General features: G+C 41.4%; 1 protein-coding gene across 8 annotated transcripts in view; it reads right to left on the bottom strand.

Moving 5' to 3' along the window:
* Positions 1–23,361, bottom strand: part of cep112 (centrosomal protein 112) — a 131,084-nt gene that overhangs the window by 31,211 nt on the left and 76,512 nt on the right. For 7 of the 8 annotated variants that reach the window (XM_058408572.1, XM_058408582.1, XM_058408589.1 and 4 more), the window contains 2 exons: positions 19,517–19,699; positions 11,739–11,969 (listed from right to left, as the gene is read on the bottom strand). In XM_058408572.1, the coding sequence (XP_058264555.1) occupies positions 11,739–11,969; positions 19,517–19,699 (414 nt within the window). Of the gene's footprint in view, positions 1–11,738; positions 11,970–17,973; positions 18,216–19,516; positions 19,700–23,361 lie in introns of those variants that run through there. The other variant, XM_058408630.1, reaches the window with a different exon arrangement.

The following is a 23,361-nucleotide window of genomic DNA, read 5'->3' as shown; positions in this document are numbered from 1 at the left end:
AAAAAGAAAGAAAGAAATGGCATTATGATCACTTCCACGACATCTTACTGTGGTGATATGATGTAAAAGCAAATAAGTTTACTAGCTTTTTGACAGTGAAAGTTTCGCTCAGTTAGCTGCAATCAGTGGCTAGCAGCAAGACGCCTCACTTTTTGTGGCCTTTCCTTAGTGATCTCGCATCTGATTTAGCCGAGATGTCAATTCCATTCAATTTTATTTGACAACAAACATTAACACAAAGCAGCTTGATGATAAAAATAAATAAAAAATATTCCAAGTTTAGAGCCATAATGAGCAAGTAATAGGACACAGAGGCAAGCAAAAACTCCCTCAGATGACAAAAATACACTTCATTCACTTGTGACGTGTGTTCTTTCTAACCTGGCTATAACCTGGCCATATTTAGGCATTGCTTAGCTTTCTGACTTCACTATATTTAGGCATCACAGTAACACAGATTGTCGAGAGGTAGAGTTGAGTATTATTCAACATTTACTTGGATTTATCATCAATGATTATGGCTAGTGACCTAACTAGCTACCTATAGCAACAAGCAAACAAGTAGAATGCCGAAAAAAAATCCACTCTAAAGCTTGGTTATAGACAGGACTTAACTTAGAAGGCGTAAATTAATCAAGGTGCAAGGTAAACTGCACTTCCTTGAGAAACTTTCTCTCTCATCACTAGGTGAGGTGACAAGAAAATGCCAGCAGGCAGAGAGAGAGAGACAGAGAATGTTGGTGAATGAAGGAGCTAATATTTATTTCCAGATGTGCAAAAGAGAAGCAAAAGTCTAGGGTGACTGCTACTTAAGTGGCTCCTCTATTTAATTACTGATCCTAAAGAGACCACACTTCTTTTCTACTGGCTCAGAAGACAGAGGCTTGTGGATTCACAGGTCTAAGTTCACCTGGAAATGATCATTTGTTGAAAGAATTTCATCCGTGGTTATCCGATCTTACTGCTACTTTAGTTTCAAATCAGTAATGCTAAAACTCTGCTTAAGTCATGTCCAAATTGTTAAACTGCACCAAAATAAAAGGCTTGTCTGATCATGAGAGACGCAAAAAGCAAATTCCTAGTGTGAGTTTGGTTTAAGGTAATATGCACGTGACTATAGAAATACAGCCAACGGAGAACACAATTAATAATAAACCAAGCCCTTACAGAAGAAAGGAAAGAGGCTCTCAGCATGCTGATATAGCCTCAATACTGTGTGTGTGTATGTTTCTGTGGTTGAATACCTGTGCCCTGTTCAAGGTGTCTCTGAAGTGCTATCAGAAGAAGCAATCACTTAATAATGCCGGCAGAACGGCTTTAGAAGTCTGCAGAACAACGCAGGCAGTGTATATAATGGCAGGACTAGAAACTGTGTAGTGAAACCTAATTAACAAGCCTGAGCTGGACCAAAGTCGTCCACTGCCTAGATGCTGGGCTCACAGAGATAAAATAAAATAGTCTCCAGCGTGGTTTCCTTATGTGTGTGTGTGTATATTCTGCATATGTGCACTTGTGTTTGCATGTATGCGTATGTGTACATGAGTGTAAATGTATGTATGTGTGTATGCATGTGTGTTTACATTAGCAGAGGTTTTTCTCTCCAGGAATGTAAGTTTTTTTTTTTTTTTTTTTTTAAAGAGACAGAGTCTCATTCTGTAAAGATGACATTAAACGCTTTGGTCATTCTTGTGCATCCAGCCTCAAACTGCGTTTGGTTTTATTGAGCCTTTTTTTTCTTTTTATTTAGTCAGATTCTTGTGGTGGGGAAAAGATGGCATGTTCAAACATGAAAAAATAGCAAAAATAATTCAGGATGTTCAAAGAAAAAAGAAAGAAAGAAACAAGTCCAAGCAAAAGGCTGTTTTTAGAAGGAAGCTGGTTTACTTAAAAAGGTGTGTACTTTTTTCTTTCCCTATGTGCTTTCCTGGAAAGCCAATAAACCGGCTTATTGAAGAAGCCGCTCGTGATGAATTTTCAAATATTTGTATAGCCTCACAGATAAACGAGCGACTGCAGCACATAGACTGGTTATGCTTAATCGGTATAGACAATATGGCCAGAAAAATGTGTGTGCATGACAATTACATCCATGTGCATGCAAAACATCGCCTTTTAGAATTAGTCCCCCGTCTGCTGTTATAATAACCTCCAATCTTCTGGGAAGGGTTTGGGAATGGGCTCATTTAGCTACAAGGGAATTAGTGAGGTCAGTAACTGATGTGGCACAAAGAGGGCTGGGGTGCAGGTAGCATTCCAATTTGGCCCAAAGGTGTACAATGGGGTTATAGGGTTATAGGGTCAGGACCAGTCTTCAACACCAGCCATGGCAAACCATGTCTTTATAGATCTCACTTTGTGTGCAGAGGCATAGTCATGATGGAATGTTTGGAAAAGTTTCAGTGCTTTCACCTCTGGTACAGTAATCATATGGGTGTGATGGTCAGGTGTCCACATACACCTGGCCGTATAGCAAGCATAGCATGGTGTCACTTGTTCTCTCAACACTATTCACATATAATAGTATAGATGAGGACTGAAGGAATTCTGCCCAATTCTGCAGTTTTTATTTTGGTTTGTATCCACCTGAGATGTTTTATAATGAATTATAAATAAAGCTATGAACAGAATAGCCAGATAACCCATAGTGATCTTGATGAGAGTAGAGAATTCATTAAAGATGGACGAATGAATGAATGAATGAATGAATGGTTTAATGTTCATATTTGCATACTTGCGGTGACAGCAAACATAATTGGATGTGACCACTTTAAATAACGGCTTGTCTAGCACTTTCACATGAGTGAAGGCAAAAAAGGACAGGTCTGCTGTTTTCGCAGCTTTCTAATCTCTTTTGGCCCGTTTTAAAGGTTTGTCATATAGTTGACCAGATGTGTGCTGAGCATCTAGGTGCAACACACTAACACCAAATTGTTTCATACTGTATGTGTTTGTCACCACAATGCAGGGCTTCAGAGCTGAGTTTCATAACTCCCGGGAGAAAGTGGTGCTAATACTGCTTCTGAAGTATAAAGTGTTCCTCTACCCAGGGTTAAATGTGGGATTTAGAACGACGATAACCTGGGATTAAGCACTGTCTGAAAAGTGCTTGGGAAGAAACTGCTCCCTTCCACATGCATTATCATACCAGTGCTCTGACTTGTCCAGGGAGAGATTACTGGCAGCGCTCGTATCCAGAGAGCACGGCCAACTTTGCTCTGATGGACTCTCAATAGCCACAACATGGTTATTTCAGGTCAATCTGCTTATTTCAGGTCACAAAAGCCTGCTTGAGTTGCCACTATCACATGAAGCTCTGTGCCTCAAAGTCTTAGAAGCCTCTTCTTAGAAAAGACATCTGCTCAAGTCTTTAGGCCAAAGCGTTTGCTTTTTTTGACCATAAGGAGCCAGGATGATCAGAAGAGCATCCCGTTTGATGACCTACAGGGCAGAGGCGGGGTTGGCACAACAAAGCTAAGATTAGACAATCAATAAGAGATGAAGGGCGAACAGTGCTTGTCTGCCAAAAGAACCTTTTCTGTCAGGGGGTGATTACCATCTGGCTTTGTGATTAGAGCTCACTTCATATGTTCATGGCTTGTTATACACATTTCTAGCACTTTATCAATAAAGAAAATGTACATTTGGCACTTCAGCTGCTGTCCCATTTGGACTAAGCAGTTCTGGTCAAAGTTGTGTGCAGGTGGTACATGAAGACACCCACTGTGGCTTGCACAGATGTTCCATATATACCTTAAACATCAGCTGCCAGTCTATGGCAATATCTCTGTGTCACATATGCACTGGAAGCCATAAATAAGGAGAAAAGAACTGGCACACTTGCAGCATCAACTTTCATCTCCACACAAAAAAACGAACACCAGAATCATCACATCCATCCACATGCCTGGCTGGTCTAAATCTGATTTTCTGCTATTAAGCCCCATTTCCCTGCCTCAATCTGCAACTAAGAGGTGATAACGGCATGTCTTTGATCATTTTCTCCCCCACTGTTATGCCCAATATAATCCATGACCAAAAATAATGGGATTTGGTGCATCTCCATATGGCAGAGTAACAAATTGACAGAAATTAATAAAGTTTGTGTGTGTATGGGCGTGTGTGTGTGTGTGTAGATGATGTGCGAGTGGTAGTGTTGGTGGTGTGTGCGTGTGTGTTAGGGGGGCTTCAGGGGGGGAAGCATCAAGTGGAGGAAAACAACAAACAAAGTCAAACTCTCTCAAAGCCCCACCTGCCCATCAACCTGATGATAAAACTGACATGGAGAAAAATACTGGTAACACTCTGCAACAAACAAATAAACAAACATGAATTAAAAAAAAAAGAAAAAAGTATGGCATCCAAACTTCGGCTGGAATGACAGCTGACAGCTCTGCCGAGGGAGAAGCGCTGCTCAGTGATGTAGATCTGTTTAAAGGAGAGCATGTTTTACAGCATTTCTCTCCGAGGGTGGCAAGTGTGTGTGAAGAGCTGCTTCAATCTAATCCCTGCTGTCACAGCTGAATCAAAAACCTTGTTCAGATGCCACATTCGCAACAACAGGTGCGTGATGTGGGTGTAGTAAAGCTGCATTTACAACCTCCTTTGCTTTTTCATGGCAGATTCGGGGGAAAAAAAAAAGAGAGAGAAGCGAACGTGCCTTGGAAAGACGTGTCCTTTTTTTTCCCTTTCCTGCATAAATACGATCTTTAAGAAGTGGCTGCACAATGTCTTGAAAAAAAGATGGATTGTTTGGGATTCGAGAACAACACCTTGAACAAATCTATGGGGCAAAAACTGTGAGGCGGAAAAAGCTGGAGAGAAAAAAACAATTCAGAAAGTTCAGAGAATTAAACGATTGTGCCATATTTCTATATTCTATAGTAACAACTGACAAACAGACAGTCTGAAGCTAACAATAAACAAAAAATGTGTTATTCAATATGAAAAACATAATTAATATGTAGAAGGTTTCTTTATGGAGATGTTTAGTTACATTACATGTTTAGTAGCATTACATGCTATGTAATATTTATACAGTTGAGGGTTTCATTTTCTTGCTCAAGGGTCCAGCGGTAGCAGTGGAGGGATTCAAACCCATGACCTTCCGATCAGTAGCACAACATCTTAACACTTTCCCTTTTGGAAGGAGTCTGGGGTGTCGGGTGCTTTGTCAGTCAATTGCCCACCACAGAAGAATCTCCAAGGAGTATTTTGCTCGCTCGGTTGAACAGCATGCTCACGCCTGTTTCGTTCCTTCCTTAATGTTGTGATAAGAATGTAACATCAAAGAAAAAGATGACAAAAAAATGACAGCTTCTGCTTCCGCCCTAGTTGTTGACAAATCACCCACGTGAGAATCTGTGTAATTGCTGTGTGGCCAAGAACTGAACCTCCGAAATGCCAATCTTTGTGTTGACACGAAGATGTTTGAAAGGCAGGTCACATGACATTGCTGGTACTCTTGGTATGGGCAGAAACTTCAAAGAGTGCGAAAAGCAGTCATGCAGGGAGAGCTATTTCGTGAGCTCACTTGAAGTGAAGTTCTCAAGTGTTTCTATACCTTGCAGCTAATGAGGATATAGGCCGCTTTTTTGCCTCCTGAGCTAGTGTGTGCTATACACTCTGCCACTTTCTCTTCCGCCTCGGCGGCAGTTCCCAGCTCACTTTTCAAGGCATTGGCACCCAGTTCCAGCACCCTCTTTCTTTTCTTGCCTTTTTCTCTGTCAGCTGAGATAACCGCACCCATCTCGCACTGCACACCTTGTTACCATGGCGATCTCGCAAGGAGAACTTTCGCTATGTAATGAAAGACAGCTAGATGATAAAAAAAAAAGAAAGAAAGAAAAAGGCCAGAAAGCAAAAAAAAAGGTAATAATCCTACTTGAGCCTATTTATCTAACAGAAGGCACAGAGGGAGCTCATATGGCTGGCAGATTGGAGTAATTCCCAGCATGCAGCACAGGTTCGTCCTCTGATGTTTGGACCTTGCCACCAGGGATTGTCCGATTACCCTAGCCTCGGTATAGACAGAGGCGGGGGCTCGCTTTGAAGAGCAAAGAGTGGATGTGTGCTTTCCATATGAGGGCTGGGGTGGGGTCCCTGGGGGCTTGGGCTGTGGGGCAAAATAGTCATGGGGTATATAAGAGCTAGTCACATCGAGTTCAGAGCCTGCAGCACATTGTGCCACGTCACCTATCTGCTGCAAAAACAGCCTGTCTTTTACTACATGAGTTATACTGCTCTGAAATTGTATTTTTGGGGAAAAACCACTCATCGTGTCCGTCTGCTTGGACAAGCAAAAAGAGCATAAAATCTGCTCATCTGTGTATCCTTTTTTTTGTTTTTAAGTGTGCATGCAATTTTAAATCAGCAGTCATAGTCAGAATAGTCAGAATTCATCACCATGCTTGGAAACACAGCAATACAAAAGTGTTGGTACCCTTCAAGATAAAGTGGGGAACAAAAATCAGTTTTAACTGACCAAACAAACACACACACAAATCAATGAATGCATGCAAACTGAGAAAATGATACGGTTTTTCCATTTAGAATAAAAGTTTATAAGAACATGTACATTTAAATATACTGAAATAATGTCATTCTGTGTATGGGTGTGCATGTGGCAACAAAAGTTTTGAATAATGAATTTGGAAAAAAGAAAAAAAGTTTTCATCAAAATCATTTAAGTTCCTGGATATAAAATCCACTTAGAGTCTTTGATCTGAAGAAGAAAAAGAAGCTTGTAATGATCTGCATGCAGGAGTGACCCGTCATCTGTGTACCAGCTCATCAGTCTTTACACGAAGAGGCAGAGTGCTGTTATTCTCTCTCTCCGGGAAACTTTAAGCAAACTTTAACTGAGTGTGCAGACTTTCAAACCAACTCCTAGCATATATCCCTTTCTGCTAGCTCGTCTTTATAATACTGCAGTATTTTCATTGTAAATATCATCTACATAAACAAAACGTTTTAATCTTTCAAGCCACGATGTGTCAAGGCCCATTCAGATGCCCTGACTTAATAGAATAAACTGCGGTCACGGAAATGTCGGCAGATCAAAGAGATGTCTTACTGCAGAGCCACAGAGGGTAATGCGACAGTTACCCGCATCTTAACTGTCTCTCTCTCACTCTTCAGTCTGCTGGTGTGAACAAGTGGGAGTTGACTGGCAATGAGGGCGTGTGGGAAGATGAATAGAGCCCTACAGGTAAGGCAAGTCCACTGGAAAAGCAGCTCTTTCAACAGTGATTCATTAGCTACGCCATCGCTTGCTTTTTTTTTCCCTCTCCCCCCAACAAGCCCACTCCATACTGATGCCCACATGCTGCAGTATAAACTGTACTGTAAACTATGTGCTGTCTCTGCCTTTGACATGAGAGGAAAATGAGTTTAAAGTGATCTTGTTGAAAGTGTTATTAAAGTGTATTAGTCAGCAGGTGTCATACTACACATAGTATGGGTCAAAGTGTAAATAATGGATAATGACACATCAGCCATAACCGACTATCTGTTTTAGAACTTCCTTCAGTGAAGGAACAGCCTTTGTGAGCAATCCACTGCCTAACGTCCTGCCAACTTTTTCCACAACAACGTTCACACAAACTCGAGTTTCAGCTCCTGCCTTTTCACCCCCGATCCTTCAGAGACCTCATTCAGATGTTTAAAACCCAGAAGCCACATGTCATGGTCTGATCATCGTGCCATCTGATCTCTCGCTCAAGGCTCAATTTCTGTGAGCAACCGAAAGAGAGAAAGGGGGAAAAAAACAAGAAACTCAGAAACCTCAACAAAATAATAAAAACCCCAATAAAAAATAAAATAAAAAAGCTCAATGAAATATAAAATAAAAATAAAATAGAACTAGTCTCTAAAATAAATATTAATACTTAAGTTTGCAGGAGTTGCGTCTGAGGGGACAGCTGCGAGTTGTGTGCTTTGCTGAAAACAGACAGGTTTATCTATAGGAACAAGGCTGCCAAGGCTCTCTGAGGCAAATGGAGATTGGGTATACATACACACACACACACACACACACACTACACAGACACACACACACACACACACACACACACACTGCACAGAGCAGCAGGTAAACCTCAATCATTGCTAACAGCAGAAATAAAGTCGTTGTCTTTCTTCTCGCCTTCTTTATTTTCACCTAGCCTCTAACGCTGGAACAATCTAACACACAACCTTATCTCTTCTGATATTCTGCTTCTCATTATTTTATTCCACAAGCTTCCCCTCAAAAAGGCAGCATCTTTTGATGAAAATCCATTCATGGATTTAATGGATTTCGGCTGCTTTTTTCTTGGGGATCTGTGAGACGCGCTCAAACTTCGGCTGCCCATTTCAGGACCCGGCGACTGCGGAGGACAGCGTTACTGCCGCCATCAGAAGAATAAGAAATTTCAGCTTACAAATTGCAAGGAGATTATAAGGATGAGGGCTTGAAACAACTTCTTAAAACTAACTTAAAATACAGAAAAGCTGGAAACTTTGACACTGAACCAAGAAGTGATATCTAAGCCTGGCATGTGAACTGTTTCTTAATTACATCATTCCAGTTATGCAGGAGATTTTCTTCCGTAAAATAAGGAGGAAAAAGTTTGGTTGGATTTACAACACACAGGCCTGACCAACAATCCTGAGCTCAAGTCAGCTAAACACCTTTGCGATGAACTTAAATGAAGATTTCACACCATGCCGTCTCACCTGACATCATTGTCTGATCTCATTGATGCTCTTGTGACTGATTGAGCAAACAATCCCCACAGTTACTCTCTAAAATCTAGTAGAAGGAGAGTGGAGCTTATTATAACCACAAAAGAGGAACAGACATCTGAAACGGGATATCCAGAAAGATGGTTGAGTGTCCACAAACCTTTGGCCATCTGTAATATAGACTGTAGTGTGTGCTGTTCTGAGGAGGTTAATCAACATCACTCCACAGATAGTTGGCCAGGTTGTTGCTAAGAAAAGATGAATCCATGTTTTTCCTCTAAATGTACATCAAGAACAAACATGATGTAATTCTCCAAACTTTCACTTTTAAAGTACGCCAAATGCAGCAATTTTGTAGATGGTAAATTATAAAATAAACAAAAACCGGAGTTAGTTGTTGACGACATTCTCAGTCACCCTTACACCAAACCTCTCACTGCTCTCTGTAGAGGTATATTCTCTTTAGAGTTCACGCCTGGTCTTGCAGTACTACTACACTCATAGACTACAATGCACACTACCTGCCACCTGAGCTTACACTGTATTACTCAATACTTACAAATTTCTTTCCTCATTTCAAACTTCAGCCAAAAAAGCTGCACTTATCAATGGAGTTGTGTGGTCTCAGTGTTACAGACATATCACTATGATGGATCTGTATATATTATAGAATATATTGTTGTTCCAAGGCAGCTTAGAGCGTAGCTTTAACACTTTAAGAGAAATCTGATTGATCTGGTAGTCTGGTCAAGTCAATAAGACCTTAAACGCCACCGAAGACGTACATCATTTAAGAAACCGCTTGAGCCAAGAATATTTAGAACATGCTCAATTGTTCAGACGTAGTTAAGTATGACAGTACCTCAGGATTTTGTGATCACAGAAATAAACGCAAAATCAAGCATTGCACTCGCCATGTGCAGTCATCACAACACACATTCAGCCAAATATACGACAATGATTTGCCAACAATAAGCAACAATTTTTATGTATTAGTGAATGACAAGTTGTGCCTTTTAACCACTAGTACTTACTTTACTATTGTGGAACGTCCATGAGACAAGTCCAGATTTTACTCTGGCTTTTACGTTATACATCTTCCATCTCTCCGCTGAAGTTAAAATGGCAAAAATAATGCTAGAAACTAGGAACCTGCAGATTCTTTCCATAAACTGGTAAATAAATGTCTCCTTACAGAAGCTTCAACCACATTAAAGTTTCACTGTTCAATAAAAAATTTTCATCTATTTACTGTGAAATTTAGATTTTGTGGAGTGTCTGTCATTCAAGTCCATGATGAGCTGCTACTGTAGAAACAATAATGTACCGGCAAATAATATAAACTTAAGACTTGTCTTGCAGTCATACAACTGTTTGAGTCATGCTTTTAGAAAATGAAAATGAGTCAACATCTTCTGACCAGCACCTTCCGGCTGTGGAATAAAAGCAATTGAATAATATGCAGGAATTTTTTTTGGCATTTACGCTTAATTTATATTAACTATGCAGCAAAAATCAAGCCTTTTATCCTAATGACTCACAGAAACTCTGGTGTCTGTACATGACTGCCACATCTGCAGGTGTGTCTCAGATGTGAGGAGGATGGATCGGATGACTTATTGTTCATAAACAATTTTTAAGTGGTGGTGGAGCGGAAAAAGTGAGTCGGACTGGGATCAGTATGAGAGCCATACTAGCATATGGTTCTGAAATGGAGGCCCAGGATTTATGGAGGAGGCTGAACAGCACGGTAATATGCCACAGATGGTCTGAGAGGGGACTGCATGGATCTAATGAAAATGAATCGCCTTGATGGGCCTAATCAGGAATTTACTCCTGATCAACAGCACACTTTCGGCCAGTTCCTAACCAGCCTGTGCCATATTAAAAGAGCTTCCCATCCCTGGTTTCTGTTACAAAGGATCAAGAGCTCTGTAAATATGAAGTAGCAGGGGTGAGGACCCGAGGAATTCCAGCAAAGTCACTCAAAGTCCGCCTGCTCTCCATAGATAGAACCAGAGCAAAGGGGGGGTAATGCATTTATAATGAAATGCTAGCCAGAGTGCTTGAATTGCTAAACTACAAAGTTGTCCAGGTAGTGTTAGTGTGTGTGTGTGTGTGTGTGTGTGTACACATGACTGTACAAGCGTCTGATCCAGACACCAGGTGAGAAGCTTGGCTAGCATACTGGTTCATCTGTTTACTGTTTACTCAAGGGCATACAGGAGGAGAGGAGAAGAAGAAGAAGAAGAAGAAGAGACCATTTTGCTCTGAGTCACTTCCTTTGCTGACAGACTTGATAGGTTTTACTCTGGGGTGGTGGAGAGAGTGACAAAGTTAATCCATCGGAGACCACAAGGATACAGATGCTGCCAAACTCTGCCTCCTTCACCTCCTGCAGTGGAATCCTGCCAAAGCCTCAGGTCTCTTTCTTACCAGTGAGGATTGCACACAGTGAAACGGGCCAGAGAACAACGCACTTGTTTTGAGGGCCGGAAATGTGCTAACTTCTCATCTGACACGTATGAACATCCTGTGACAGAGCTATAGTTCCAGAAGGAAGCAACTACATAATCTTTTAGGCTGACATCCCAAAACATCCTGCAGTTTGACGATGATAATTGGGATAATTGTGTATTATGTCTTTGCTTGGTGTTGACACAGATGGTGAATTTGCCTGGAACTCAATTGAGGCCTTGGTGCTAAATCAAGTTTATGCAATTAATCATGACAAAAAGTGCTTAACTGACTATATCTCAAGCTGCAGGCAACATGGCTGACATCTATAGCTCATGTTTCCTATCTTTGAAATATTGGTTGCAAGGCAGGAATACACCCAGGATGGAATGCCAGGCCTTTGCTGTGCACCAAACACAGTCAAGTCACTCATACCTAGCGGCAATTTAGAGTAGCCAATCAGCTGCTACTATGGTTTTGGATAGTAAGAGAAACCAGTGAGCCCAGAAAAAAGCAACATGATGCACCATACTACCCTTGCTCAGAGGTTCACCCACCTTCTCCTGAGCAAGTTCTCTCTCTGCAGTGTGGGTTCTCTCCAGATCCTGCCGGACACGCTCCATCTCAGCCCGGACACGACTTAACGCCACCTCCTGTTCCTGGACGGCACGTTGGCGCTCCTCCTCACATAGTAGGCCCAACTCAGACAGCTGCTGCTTCCTCTGAGTGTGAGCCGCAAGCAGCTCCTCCCTCAAAGAGTGCACCTGGGACTCCAGCTCACTGATGGTCTGGAATCATACATAAGGTCATTAAATTATCAAATAACAAAGAGCACCAAATAAAAGTATGAATAAATGATTTATTACATTTCACTGATGTGCATCAGCACCCTCCATTTTTAGTTGCACAGGCGGCGCAGTATCTCAATTTGTCCCAGAGAGTGGGAAATGTAAAGTGCAAAACTAGTGGAACACTTGTGCTTGGGCTGGCCATGAAGAAGAAAACAGAAACCACCCCCTCAGATCTCACAGCCTCAAGGGTTCAACATCAAAAGCGGGCATTCCACAAAGGTCAGTGGTTGATTTAATGAGCGAAATTAGCGCAAATCAAAGGTCAGTTACTCATAGTAGGGGGTGGGGGTGAGATCAGGCACTGCTGTCATTTCTCGTTTCAGGAAGCTGAAAAAACACAGGGACTAACTGCTTTGCCACGTATAGGAAAATAAAGGGTGCAGATGCCTAAAAAAGGAAGCAGAGCAAGCAAAGGCATTAAGTCCCCTATTAGAGAATGGAAACCCCTATTAGAGAATCAAACAGTGGGGTCTGTTTGATGGTTCACGCCACTGGACTTGACCTTGCTTGCTTTGACATCACTTTTGACATTTTTTAAGTTGCTTAACACAATGGAAAATGCTCAGGCACAAAAGCCTGTTCTGAGAGGTATGCCAATTTCAATGCTACATTAATTCCCCAAAATGCTGTAAATGAACCCCATCTCAGGTTGTGAGCTGCGATGTTTGCGCAGCACTACCAAGACAAGAGGTTGGCAGCTCCTTGGCTTCACTCCACTTGCTGTTAGGCATTCCAGGGAGGAGAACCATTATCGCCTGCCGGAAGATTGCGAACATGTTCAGGAGTGGGGTGGGATCATTGCCACTTCAAAGGCGGGCCGTGAAAAAAATTCATTTAAACTGAGAAAAATAAACACACACAGATGTTGGGGTGGTGCTTGTGTCCCAGGTGACTGCAGCAGAAGTGGCAACACTTTGCCTACATACTACTACTAGTGGCACAGAGCTATTAGATCTCAGCTGGGAAGACCCTTTAATCTTGAATTCTTTCTTTAGTCTGGTAAGGGATAGGCTTATAGGCTTTTACTGTGCTTCTTTTGATGCTTGGAAAAATAATATCACCCGACAAATAAAATATAAGGCTTGCTCCAGAAGCTAGCACAAGGTGCAGGATAGTGTGTGAATACTTTAGATAAGTTAGCTGAAAGTACAGTTAAAGAAATATGAGTATGTATACTACCATGCATGTAAAAATGAGTGTTGGCAGATCAGTGCTTTTAAATCAAGGAGCTAAATGCTGACCAGCATTTTTGGGCTCTTCAGCTAAACTGCTGGTGCGTTTTACAACTTACACATGGTGTCACATCTCGTCAGCCCCATGCCATGCTCTGGGTGCACGTTTTTAGCCTCGTCTGAGAAGTCAGACTGTCGCTTCAAGGCTCCTATAAACAGTTTCCTTTTGATTGCTTCCAACCAGGAGGACTGGTCAGATATCAAAAGTGCAGATAAAGCTGTGATGAACAGAGTTCGGACCTTTCTAGGGGTATCTGTCTCTTGTTTTTACAGCTTAATTTAAAAAGGAGATACAGATGGCCAGTTGCTACTTGAGCAATGTCTGGTCTATTTGTGCAAACTCAAACATTCAAAGTATTAAGGAAGTGACTGCTTTGGTGTGTATTATAGTACAGAAAGCCAGCACCTTGTAAAACTGAAGTGTCCTGTAATTACCCCAAGGTGGGGCCTTCACTCAGAATAGTGCTGTGTTCTCAGAATAAGCACATGACGCGCTTGTAGAAATGTTTGTTTAAATGATGTGACAGCGGGATGCTACTATAGCTTAGAGCAATTAGCAAACCTCCTTTGCCTGCTCTGCAACATAGAATTAACCCTCAGAACTAAATTTAAAATCAATATTTGCACTGTTCTTGGGTTTCATAAATCAGTAACCATTTATCACCAAGTACACTATATGGCCAAATGTATTTGGACATCTAACCATCACACACATATGTGGCCCTTTTTCAAGCTGTTGGCCCAAATTTGGAAGCACACAATCGTCTAGAATGTCTTTGTATATTGTAGCATTAAGATTTCTCTTGCCCAAAAGGCTGTTCCAGCATGGCAAGATATCTGTGCACAGATCAAGGTCCATAACCAGACAGTTTGCCAAGGTTGAAATGGAAGAATTCCAGTGTCTTGCACAGAGCCCTAACCTTAAACCCACAGAGCACCTTCAGGATGAAGTGGAGCTGACTGTGCACCAGTCCTTCTCGCCCTACATCAGTGCGTGACCTCACTGATGCTCTTGTGGCTGAATGAGCACAAAATCCCATATCCATCATCTAATGGAAAGCCTTTCCAGGAGAGTGGGGATTATTATAGCTGCAAAGAAGGGACTAACTAAATATTAATACCCATGTTTATTTAACAAGGACACACAGGTGTGATGGTCAAGTATCCAACATATTGTGTAACAAGGAGCTTTCTAATCATCCATTGCAGGATAAATAGAGGTAATGTTCAGCATTGTATTCCAGTTTATGCTGGATTCAAAATAAAGAGCTTTTTTTTGTTTTATAAAGCATGCACCTAAATTTCTCTATTAGTTGTATAGTGCACAAATATACAGGAGACTTGCTCATCTACAGGAGAGACACTGAACAGCAGTATTCCCAGATAACAGAGAATTTTTCCAACTTTGGATAGTCGTCCAGCCTGATTCTCAAATCTATTTCCAGCACAGCTACCCTCTGGGTAAAGACATTTCGCTTCAATATTAGTCCGAGCCACATTTGCATGTTTTCAACAAGCAGGTCCATGTGCTGCATTTCATGTTTCCCAAGCCAGGCTGATGCAAGTGATGTCTGGTCTGGAATTAAACCCTCTTTTCATCAAAGGGAAAGAGGGACAGTGAGTGCCAAGGACCCAGAACTCTCTCAGGTTAAACATGTACAAAGATCAGAACAAGGCAGACTTGGGGAAAGAAGCCAGGGAAGTCGGCGAGGCAGGAAACCAGTAATGTTTTCTGTTTTCCAGAGCTGATAAAAGGCTGCGAAGACATGCTTGATTTTCAGGCACCATTTCCTAATTGCACATGGAATATAATTGCCCAGGAATAAACATGGATGATCAGGCTTACTTTTAATAGGCAACAAACAGGAAACAAGTAAGCAAAATATCACTGGTACAGCTATCAGATGTATTTGGCACTTAAACCTCCATAGTTTTTGTCCATATAATGTTGTGGAATGTCCACAAAACAAATGTAGTTCCTGTTGTTATTTATGCTGTTTTTCTCCACTCTCTTAAAGTTCGCATTAAACAAAAAAGCAGTCTGTCACCAAAATACAAACTCTCCTGAAGACATTCCTATGGCAGAAAACCTAAAGGAACAGCTGTACCTCAGGTACAATATGCTGACACAGGAGTCTCTTTCCATAAATATTAAATAAACGTCTCCAAGCTTCACCATATGGAGCATCCACTATACAAGTCCCTGTGAATTAGTTGTTACTAGACGAAATGCTAATGTATTAGAACGAGTACATTAATATAAATTTGTTCTTTGTCTTGGATCCAAACTACTTTCAGAGCCAAGCTGTTAAAGAAAATTAACCATCACATCTGAACAATCAGATTCAAGAATTCCACAGTGCTCCCCCCTCTTTACACTCCACCCTCTTTCTCTCTCTCTCTGAACCACATTCATTTTTACTGCAGTTATCAAATAATTCATACTTGCAGTTGCTGAATCTTATATGATCAATAATTGAATAATTAAAGATCAGATCAATAATTGAAATAATCAGCCAGGTCATGGCTTTGAAGGGATAATCACATTTAATATTAAAAATCTAAAACTATTTCTGTTATCCTGTAGGCAGTAAAGCTATATTAATAAATAACAGTAAATCTGAATCTCAGAAATGGTAGTGCAATCCTGTATGACTCTTAGAATATTCTCCCAAGCTCTCCTTGAATGAGTTGGGTTATTTATTTATTTATTTTTTTGTATGATGGAAGTGGCAAGAATGACATATTAATCCATGGCTCTGGATATAAGCTATTCATCTAATGTCGAGCAAACCTACTTAACGAGTTTGTTTTTTCTCACACATCAAAATAAACCATGCCCGATTCCCTCCGTCACACTCGCCGTCATGTACTCTGGCTTAATCTCTTCTTTGGGAATGAAGTTCTTGAAAATTTGTCAGTGTCATTAATTTGCCAATCATGGTTGCAGAGAGTGGTCCCCAGTGCAATATTTCAAGGATCAGATTCTCCCCCATGCTGTTTGAACTCCATGGTAGAAATAATTTCTCAAGGATGAAAAAGTGGGAAATTGACAGACTGGCCAAAAAAAAAAAAAAAAAAAAAAAAAAAAAAAAAAGCTATAAAAATGATTCTGAGTGAAACACAGGAAATATAGTAAGCGAAAACAACATCTGTTGTTCATACAAATTAAAGTCTCTTTTCCAAGAAAGGTGCAGATGCCTAGAGCAAATGTGCTAGACAAATCTAGAATATTCTCTAGGAAAAAAAAAATACGAAAGAACATGACACGAAATGACCTATCAGGCAAATGATAAGACGTGATTGAAATATTTCCACTTCATGAAATAATCATTATAAAGCACAGAGATTCCTCATATCAGTGTGCCATAAACATGCATGTAAAGGAAACACCTTCTTTGGAGCCAGTTGTGTATTAGCTCACAGTATTTGCTGCAGGCAACACTATTTATTGGGAACTGTCCTGGATGGGCTGCCAACTGACTCTCGGCCTCGCCCCTTTCATCTTCAAAAAGACTGAGGAAACTAGGAGCCTGGAGGGTGCCAAAGCAGAAATTCCAGGTTGAGAGGAAACTGAATACTCCAGCTTCAGCCCAAGGACAAGGATATAAGCTCATTCCCTCAGCGATCTAAACAAAGCCTGCAAACCAAGACACAGATCAATAAATCCTTCAGCGCAGTATTAGCATGGAACTGTCTTTTTTTTTTTTTTTTACTCTGGCTTGTTTTGATGGCTGTATGATATTGTTGTATGAGGTTGTGAATTTTCTAAGATCTCAGTAGCATAGAGATCTAGGCCAGGTAACTGTTGCTGGACGTTGGCAAGCTTAGGCATAAACTCAACAACAAAGCTCTGCTCCTGAATAATTTATTCTTCTGAACTTCCTTTTACATCCAAACTGTACTGACCACATCAAGAGATGAGTGTGACTGACTCATCTTCAGTGCATGTGAAGGAGCTCTCTTTGTCAGCTTTCCAAATTTGAAAGATTCCAGGAAGAAAGCTAGGTCTCGACTTCTGTTGCAGCTGTGAAAAGGGGATTTTTTTTTCACGCTGTTGAGTCAATATTTTTCAATCTAGCCATTGATCATGTTCATACTGAGATCAGCCAGACACCAATTTAACATCTCATCTCAATAAAGTAGCTGGTGGGAGCCATCGTCAGCACCATCTTTTCTCTTCTTGCCTGGATTCCATCTCTCAGACACTCTTAGAGGAAAATATGCCTTCTTGAGAAGAGAAAAGTAGTCACGAAGGCCATCTTATCTCACTCAGACAGCTTTGAGGCAGCCAGTTTCCTGTCAGCAATAGCTGAAAAATGTATCTTCATCTAGCAGCTTGAGTAAGCTTGATGGACACCAGTTGAAATGCAACAGGACATAGAGAAAAGTTTTCAAACCCACCAGCATCCCTTTCATGTCAAATTTTGTTCTGCTAGCATAAAAGAAGGAAAACTCTGGCACTTAAATAGTAAGAAGATTGAAATTTTTGTGCTTGGGTTTGCCATTATCTATTAGGTCTCTCAAAAACTGGAAAAGGCACTTCAAACAGAAAATGTAAATCTGTCAGGATAAAGAGGCTTGTCGATGGTGAGGAAGTCACAGCGTCAGGAAGAAAAATGAAACCCTGCTTGCTTCTCAACACCCAGACCGGAGAGGGGATAACTGTGAAGGGTGAAGGGTGTCGAGGTTCAAACATCTCACCTAAATAACATCATCGCATGGAGGGACAGGTTCAGCCAAACCGCAAAAGCCTACTCCCCTGAGCTCCGACAAATTGCTCAGCGCATTCTGTGGGCTGGGAGTGATGGAGGATCTGAGCCACTGGCAGCTTCTTGCTGTAGCAGACAATTTCCTTCCCCTGGATCCACGTCCTGTGCGGCCTGTCCACACCACCACAGTCGACTCGGTAACAACATGACTGATAAGGTGCTGGCTGAATGGCTTTATGCTACGTGTGGAAACATGGAAAAGGATAAAAAAAAAGCCATTTGTTTATGACGGAAAACAAAAGCTCTTGTTTCGTCAATGTTCTCAATTTAAAGATGAAGCACTAATACAGAAATGTTTGTTGGGCGAATAGAGATGCTGCATAGACAGAAGACTATGTATGAAAATGTATTTTATCTACAGAAGTGCATTATGTTTGACACACTTTAATTTGATCAGAAGAAGGTTCCCTTTTCTTTTAAAACTCGGGTAAAACAGGAACAGTCCAGTACAGACAATGAACATGACATTTATCACAAAATCTGGTTTTACATGGCTTAGCCTTTGACCGAAATGGCACTGAAATGCGCAATGTTTCATCTAGAAGCGTTTCCCAAGCTTTTCTCATCCAGTCTGCTGAACGCTGTACAGAAGCTTCTCTGCTGGACGTCTCTCCTGTAAGGAGCTAATAAACGTCCTTTAGCCATGCTGACAATTTATATTTCATCTCTGGGTTTGAAGAGCCGAATACATCCCCAGCTGGGGGTTCGGCTGTCAAATGGTTTCCCACAGAGGCTCCGCGCTAGCCAGGCTGGAGTGGAGAACGGGCTTTGGCGGAGTAACCATGAGAAACCCGCTGATAAACAAAATAGAGGTTTCTAACAGCCTTTCCAAGACTGTCATTAATATATGCTAAATAGTACTGGGAGATATAATGAGAATATAAGCCTCTGCTTATGTGGAGATGATGGCTACCTGCAGAGCAGCGCGAGAAACAGCGAATGCGCCCAGCCAGTGCACAGTGGTTTGCAATGCACCAGCTCATGCCAACCCAGCTCAAACAGATGAAATAAAAGAATGGAAAATGCAACCCAGGGTGGAAAACAAAAGGCCTGCGCTATATTGCACTGAAAGGTTTGCCCACTTTTTTTATGGCAACCTGTGGTTTCAGATCCTGGGGCTCTTTTAAATTTTTTTCTTTAAGTCCCGCTCTGGACACTGTACACGCTGTGGAACATGTGGATTCTGTATGATATTTCATTTCCGCCCAATTTCATTGCAAATAGTTATTCAAACCGTTTATGGCGCTGAAGTTTTTTGCGGTAAAAGCGTCATGCTAAATTTCAAAATGCATTTTTAAAAATCTCCTTCAGACACTTAACTTTCTATAAAATTATGTATAAGATTCTTAAAAGAGAAAGCGAATACTTAGCTAGCGAAGCAGAAAAAAAAGCTAGCGAAAGTAAGGAGGAAAATGGCATAGTTAATAGCAAACCAAACATGGAGAACATGTTGATATGGGAAAAAGCAGAGACCACATACCTGTGCATCCCGCTTTCTCCATTCCTGGGTCTGTGTTTGGTGCTGGGCCATGGCGGACCGCGCCTGCTTCTCCAGACTAGCAATCTCCCGCTGATGATCCTGGACCAGGCTGTCCTTCTCAGTATTGTGTTGCTGAAGTAGGTGTGTCCTCTCCTGCTCGTGCTGCAGTTTCAGCTCCATAATCTGATTGGACAACAAGGAGCGAGACTTCATCAGCAGTACATCCCTGTCGTCATGACAACTTGCGCATCTCTCAGAAAAAAAAGTGTGTGGGGGGGAGAGAAAAATTGGTGTTAGCTTCGCTATGTCATGAACCAGGGACGAATTTTTGCATCACTGTTACCTCACAGGTCCTGCTATCTCCACCCTCTTCTGCTGCTACTTCTTATAAAGAGACTTGTCTGGAAGTGTTTCAGAAGCCATATGTGAGCCCCATGCAACCAACCCCAGAGTTCTAGAATCATGATAAGCTACACGCATGCATAAATGCAGGAAAACAACAATTAAAAAATATTTTAAAAGCTTGTTAATTTATAACTAGCTGTGTAGAAATGCATTCTGTCTGTATGTTCCGACTATAGTGTCCACTTACCCCCGGTTGTCTGGCCAAAGCTTTGAGGTTTCTCTGTGTCAAAAGCTGATTAATGTCAAGCATAAAAATTTGGTTTAGAAACATTCACGGCGAGGAAAAGTGTCCAAATCCTCAAAGTGCGAGATTGCCAACAGTGTAGGGAAAAAAAAGACACAAAAGTGACCGCTGCATTATCTCGCTGTTCTCCACCTGCTGTGTGGTGAGTCGGTGCTGGTTGTTGAGAAGCCGCCGATTTAGGTTCCCAGGCTCCAATCCTACTCCCCTCATCAATTGGGGGAGGGTGGTGGTGGTAGCAGTGGGGGTATTGGGGCTGTACGATGACCTTGGCCGGTCCTGCCCTGTCTCCCCGACGGCACGGGAAGGACCCAGTCCCCCCAGCTTTGATGCTAATCCCCAGCACATTGTGCATCCCGGCACCCTACCTGGCCTGCTCACTAGCTGGAGACTGCGGCGCTGCTATTGAGAGCAGGTGATGAATGGGGCTGCCTCAAAGAGCCAGAGTTTCCCCCCAGCAAGACGGAGAGAAGGCCACAAAGAAATCGCTCAATGCAGCCCCATGGCATCAGCTTTTCAATTTCAGCAACAGAAAAAAAAAAACTTTCGCTTTTGTCAGTTTCTGGATTATATTATTCAGTGTTAGAAAGCAATGGATAAACACACACACACTTCACACTGACTCAGTGCTACAAGCCTTGGGCGAAGGAATGAGTAAAGGCCGGAGGATGCATCACCAGGTCAGATTCTTGTTTTCTTCTTTCTTGGCAATAATACCGTGCATAACATCTCTTCTGTCCCCATGAGGCAGGTATATCAGATAACGCATCAAGCAGCAAGCTTGAAATCCTGTTCCGCGTGGTCTTCTGTCGCGTGTTCTAAATTCGATGTCAGAGTATCAATGAGTATCGATGACATGCCAGCTGTGCAAGAATGCTTTCTTGCGACGATTCCAATAGACATCGTCATGAAATTGAGATCCGCCATGAAGTATGTTAACCGTAGGACGAATAGAAAGCGTACAGCGGAAATAGACGGGTCGGGAAAACCACAGACGCCTTATTGTAAACGTCACAGCGAGGAGTCCGCCGAGTGCCAAGCTCTTAAAGCGGCTGCACTGAATGGCTGCTGTCAGCAGGATAGACGTGATTAGCACTGAGGTAATGCGGCAGCGGCCCAGCCGAGGAGACTCCCTGGGGAAGATCATGGACTGGGAGAAGAGAAGAGTCTGGCTGCTCTCAGCAGGGGTTTGGCATGCAGAAGGAGGACATTCAGGGCCAGGTCTATTCTGTGCTTCAAAATGCAGAAATGTGTGTGAGACAGAGAATGTGAGCCCTGCTTGTGTTTCCCTGCTTGTGTGCTAATGAGCTTTTGGGATGAAGTATATGTTTGTGCCATGGCTTGAGATCTAACGAGTAAATATCTAAAGATTGGACTAGTCACTGAGAGTTATGACAGAATGGAAACTCCGCTTCATCCTCTCAGGGTCTGGCTGTGACTTTGCAGCAGGGTGGAGGTCATGAAGGAATGACACTTCTATACTTCTCCGCTGGTTTTAAAGTCTCATTGAGGCATGCCACAGGGAAGTTTGGGAATGTCCCTTTTGTATCCACATGAATGGTTCAACCTGACCTTACAGCAGAGCTAAACACCAGCTTCACCCAGCTATCATTTAAGGTAGGAATGACCCAGTGAATATTTTCAGAGATGGCTTTTTTACTAAGAATACATCTCTAGGGAGCTCTGTCATCTCACCCACATGTTGGCTTTAAAAGGGTCAGCAGATTCACTCCACTGAATAACTGTTAATGTTTTATAATAATAAAAACAATATGCTTGATCAACCCTTGAGGTTTTTGAGATAAATAAATTCCAGTAAATGAAAACAATACTACTGGCCTGTCTTTAAGGACAACAAAATACATTATATTTTGGAAAATATAATGAAACAAATATGACTCTAAACACATTTTACTTGTTAAATAAAAAAAGAGCCCTTGACAATCTGCTTCACATTAACACAATATAGATTGTCTCGTTCTTTTTCCACCTGGAAAATATCTAACATTACATCATTACATATCTAGTTCAGTTTTCAAAGGCTTTCTCCTGCTAAATAAAAAGGTGAATAATAAACGTGATGCAGAGCGTGTGACAAGATGCTTCAAATTAATGAGTTACAGAAGCAGTTTCTCCTCCTTCTTGTTTTTTTCCACCTAGGGAGATGCTAGAAAACATCTAGCATTACATCATTCCAGCTCTAACATCTTTTTTCTCACTGCTTCACACAAATAAACAAACAACTCCACTCAGATTGCATTGCCTGAGTGATTACTGAAGAGCATGCTACCTTCACAACCTCCTCTCCCACACAGACGACATTCATTACAAAGTTCGTTTTGTTTTCTATCAGCATATCACGGATGCAAAGCGTCTCAAAACGATTCAAAACGATTTCAAGTAATTGACACGGCATGTGAGACAGTTACTCTTGAAGAAATGGCAAAGTGGATGGTGTATTAGAAGAGGCGTAGAGGGAGGTAGTGTCTGTTTTAAAAGCTTTTCTTTATTTATCACACATGATACGTACTGAGGGACAAAGCTGGAATTAGCTACATATACTGACCGTCCCTCAATGGTGGAATGACCTATTGACCACAGTCTGGACAGCAGAATCCACCAGCATCATTTTTTTTTTAAATTGCTAAAGATCCAGCTTTTCCATTAACACTCAACTAAACCATGAAAATTCTTCAAACTTCAAAATTCCCACTCAATAAATAAATAAATAACACCACCATTATTAATAATAATAATAATAATCTGCACTTACACTAGAAAACCTTTGCACATTGCTCCTCTAGCACTCAGTTAAATATCTTGTATAGTACCACCTCTTCTATCATCCTCTGCTTGATACATCACTTTGCTTGTATTCCCTCATTTGTACGTCGCTTTAGATAAAACCATCTGCTAAATTAACAAACGTAAATATACATATGCAACACTAACACGTTTCACACTAGGTAGATTTTCATCTAAAGGTTTTCACATTTTAATTTTAGTCACTATAGAATGTATATATGTGTATATGTATATATATGTTTTGACATAAGGACATGATAAGCATCCAGACAGCAAGACTAACAGACCAAGGAGACATCATTCTTCATAAATCATTTGATTTGTTTGTATAATCAGGTGCATACTCTTAAACTTTGATCTAAATAAAACTAATTTCCTCACTTCTGCAAGCTCC

Source organism: Hemibagrus wyckioides, linkage group LG02 (genome assembly GCF_019097595.1).
Source record: "Hemibagrus wyckioides isolate EC202008001 linkage group LG02, SWU_Hwy_1.0, whole genome shotgun sequence".
In the NCBI taxonomy this organism is placed as follows: Eukaryota; Metazoa; Chordata; class Actinopteri; order Siluriformes; family Bagridae; genus Hemibagrus; species Hemibagrus wyckioides.
Note: the sequence above shows the minus strand (reverse complement) of the source record. Positions and strands in the feature narration are given on the sequence as shown.